Source organism: Pollicipes pollicipes, unplaced genomic scaffold (genome assembly GCF_011947565.3).
Source record: "Pollicipes pollicipes isolate AB1234 unplaced genomic scaffold, Ppol_2.1 Scaffold_7231;HRSCAF=8579_pilon_pilon_pilon, whole genome shotgun sequence".
NCBI classification, from domain to species: domain Eukaryota; kingdom Metazoa; phylum Arthropoda; class Thecostraca; order Pollicipedomorpha; family Pollicipedidae; genus Pollicipes; species Pollicipes pollicipes.
In genome coordinates, this window is record NW_023597034.1 from 31,066,457 (window position 1) to 31,070,032 (window position 3,576).

At 59.9% G+C, this 3,576-nt stretch overlaps 1 protein-coding gene across 1 annotated transcript in view; it reads left to right on the forward strand.

The window, feature by feature from the left end:
- The first annotated feature begins 219 nt into the window (after window positions 1-219).
- The window catches only part of LOC119109989 (uncharacterized), a 4,434-nt gene continuing 1,077 nt past the window's right edge, over window positions 220-3,576 (forward strand). Inside the window, exons 1-5 of the mRNA XM_037233736.1 lie at window positions 220-235; window positions 1,106-1,330; window positions 1,659-1,953; window positions 2,452-2,458; window positions 3,478-3,574. Of these exons, the coding sequence (XP_037089631.1) occupies window positions 220-235; window positions 1,106-1,330; window positions 1,659-1,953; window positions 2,452-2,458; window positions 3,478-3,574 (640 nt within the window). The remainder of the gene's footprint in view (window positions 236-1,105; window positions 1,331-1,658; window positions 1,954-2,451; window positions 2,459-3,477; window positions 3,575-3,576) is intronic.

Below are 3,576 nucleotides of genomic sequence, written 5' to 3' on the forward strand. Positions count from 1 at the left end.
CGCACTCTATGGTCGATCCCACTCAGACGAATATCTGTAGTTGAGTTGGATCCCCGCTCTCTTGCAGGCCTGTTTCGGAGTGGAGGGACGGAGCGCGCCCTGGCCTTCCCGCCGTCACAGCCTCGACCCCGCCAGCGGGGGCAACCCGAGTCGCGGCGGGCGGCGCCCCCTAGCCTCGAGGACGACGACGACCTGGAGATCGACGCGACCCTCTTTGCTATGGCCAGGAAGCGCCGCGCGCCGCCGCCACCGGAGCCGACTAGAGCGCCGCCAGTGCTGCCGATGCGGGCTACAGCGACTACGACACCGCGCACCCGGGGATTGCCACCACCACCCACCACTCCCGGGCCCGCTGAAGCCCGGCCGACCGCACCGGACCCGGCGCCACGCTTCGTTCCGCAGAGGAAGCGGGCCTCCAACGCATCAGTGCCAGAAGACGATCCTCCCGCGGTTGCGAGCCTACAGGAGCCGGCTCCTGTCTCATCAGCGACCGTAGCCACGAGCTTACAGGAGCCGGCTCCCGCTCCATCAGCAACTGCAGCTGCGAGCTTACCGGAGCCGGCTCTCGCCCCACCAGCACCAGAGGAGCGAGCCCCCGCTGCTCCGAGGCCACCGGAACCGGAGCCGTGTGGTCGCCAGCCGCCGGAGCTGGCTCCCGCTGCGTCGCCGTCTCCGCCGTTCTGTCACAAGTCGGGAGGCGCGTCCGCCGCGGGGTCGGACGACCTTGCGCGCGCTGGGGAAGTGGCCGCTCGTGACTCGGGGGCTTCCTCGCCCACGCCCGCCGGCCAGTCGCCGCGCCGGAGCGGCGCCGTCAGCGAGCCGTGCGAGCCCGCGTCGAGCTCAGCGTCGCCGCACGCATCGCGACCGAGCCTGCTCAAGGACGACGTCGCGCGCGCCGCTCTGGCCGACGGGAACGGAGGGGGTCACGCCGACGAGGCCGCTCGCGCGCCCCCGGCTGTCGGCGCCTACCGGTTTGCAGACAGCACTGCTGGCGAGCGTCGCACAGGAGACCCCTCGAGCGGTGCCGAGGGCGCGGAGGGCGACCGCGGCGCCGCGGAGGGAGAGGGCGGCTGCGCGACGCGCGGCGTCGGGAGCGACGCCCGAGGGCAAGTGAAGGGATTCAGAGAAGTGCGTCGCGGGCAGTCAGAGGACAGACCTCGTCGCCAGGGGAACAAGAAATATACGGATGGACGGGAGCGGACAGGACTGGATGGCGACGGACCGCCTCTGGAGAAGGACGAGAGATGGCATGGCGTCGAGGACCTGAATCAGAGCGCATCATCTGACGACGCGCTACTTGCTGTGGGTGATTTGCAAAACAGACACAAAGGTGAGTTTATTCAGATCTACATAGTGCGAGTATAAGCCAACGCTTGCAGTGGTTGTGCAGTATTTCCCCTGAGTTGATGGTATACGCACTGCTGTTCAAGATGCGCTTACCTCAACGGTCGGTAACGATTAAGGCTGTGGCCTCCTTTCTTTTGTATGTAGGATTCATAAGGGTGTGTTATGCATCGGGTTAATCGGTAGCATTATCCCGATTGCTTGGGCCCACATACAAACGATTTTGGATATCCTCAGCTGCACCGAAATCCCATTATTTATCCGTGTGCATGGATACGCTTAAACTATCTCACGTTTTGGCTGGACCGTTTCAGAGAGCAACAGCGACCTACCGGCTGGGGACCTTCCCTTCAGCCTGACCCGAAGACATGCAGACGTGGCGTCTGTTCCTGGATCGGTGTGCCAGACCCCGCAGGGGGATGTCGTGCCACCGCTCGGCAATGGTCCTTCTAGTCCCGACTCTGCTGGTGAAGAGCGGACAGCGATTGGTAAATTCAGGCGAAGTTCGTCGTCCAGCTTGCAAGCAGAGGCGGCGACCAGGACCGCGACGCCAGAGGCTGAAGAGCAAGCGCCAATTTCGGACAGCAAGTACGGAAGTCTGCCAGCGAGGTACAGGTCCAGGCACAAAGATCAAGTTGTCTCCAAGCCGGAGAGGGGCGTCTCCCCGGTAAAGCACGTGGCGCACAGTTTGGACGCCAAGGCGCGCGCGCCGGGAAGAGCATCGAAATCCGGCTCTGATTCCGATCGAGGCGCCAAAATAATGTCGCTCTCCACAGCGGCCTATGCACATGTGCGGCAGTTTAACGTCGTCGAAACACTGCCGGTGGTCTATACCCAAGACAGGGCGGTGTCGCGCCCGGCCACCAAGAGGGATAGGCTATCACACGGCAATGTGGAGGCCGCTCATCAGAACAGCCCAGTATTGCCTGGCGCTGCATACTCCGGGCAAATTCAAACAGGGAGGTCCTCAAGATTGAGTGAAGGCAGTGAGTCGAACGGTCAGATGGGCCACAGGAATATTATCAGCGATTCTGATAGCGCCAACACCGTCGTTGAACTGAGAAACATGTCAGAATCAGAAGTGACGAAAACCACACTGCTTCCCAGACAGCAGGTATGTGATCAGAACAAGGGAAGGATCTAGGATTTCGCCAAGGGAGGGGCCGCGCTTCACTGCGGTGCCTCCTAGAACTTGGTGCCCCCCCCCCCCTTGATTATCTCACCAAGAAGTTCCCGGCTTTCGGCCACTTTATTCTCAAACCCTATCTTTTAGTGGATAGCATATCTTACGCCAGAATGGTTCCTGGCTTTAGTCCACGCCATTTCTAGAAGTAAATTTTCTTTGGTTTTTTTGTGTTCAAAGGGCCGTTTGTGGCGCCTTTGAACTTTGGTGCGTCTTGAAGACAAAGATTAAGCGTTCCTGAAATAAGGATTTTGGTGCCTCTTCACCACGAGACTGCGGTGCGTCTTCGGCCCAATGACGGAGCACGGCCCCATGTCCCCTCCCCCCCCCCCTCCCCCCCAGGATTCGCCACTGGATCAGATGTCTGACAACCTGTCTGGGGGCCTGATCCCCGCACGGCTTTGAGACATAGAGAAAAAAATAGAGAGCGCTTTGGGCGCTCTATTTTCTCCCAACTGGGATGGTCTGCAGCCGGCGGCAGCTCCCGGCAGCTAAACACCAGGTGGCGGTATATCAGGCGACTAAATATCAGGTGGCAGTATATCAGGCGGCTAAATACCAGACGGCTAAATATCAGGTGGCAGTATATCAGGCGGCTAAATACCAGGCGGCGGTATATCAGGTGGCAGTATATCAGGTGGCAGTATATCGGATGGCTAAATATCAAGTGACAGTATATCAGGCGGCTAAATACCAGGCGGCTGAATATCAGGTGGCAGTATATCAGGTGGCAGTATATTGGGCGGCTAAATATTAGGTGACGTCACAGTGGACCGTGCCGAGCATTGCGGCACGTTAAGCTTTCGCCGTGAAATTATACCTCTGACCCAGAATTATACGCTCGGAGGGTGGGGCTGGGGGCTCGTGCAATATGTGCTGCTTAGCGTGGGCGGTGATCCATAAAGACACCAAATCAAGAGGACTCCGACTAAATCCAAAAATGTCCGCAGATCGTGATGGGACATGCTGATTCCTCGGCCGTCCAGAGCGTGGGCAATGCCTCGCTGTCCGACCGTGGCCGCTGTACTCCACCGCGCACTCGTCCCAGC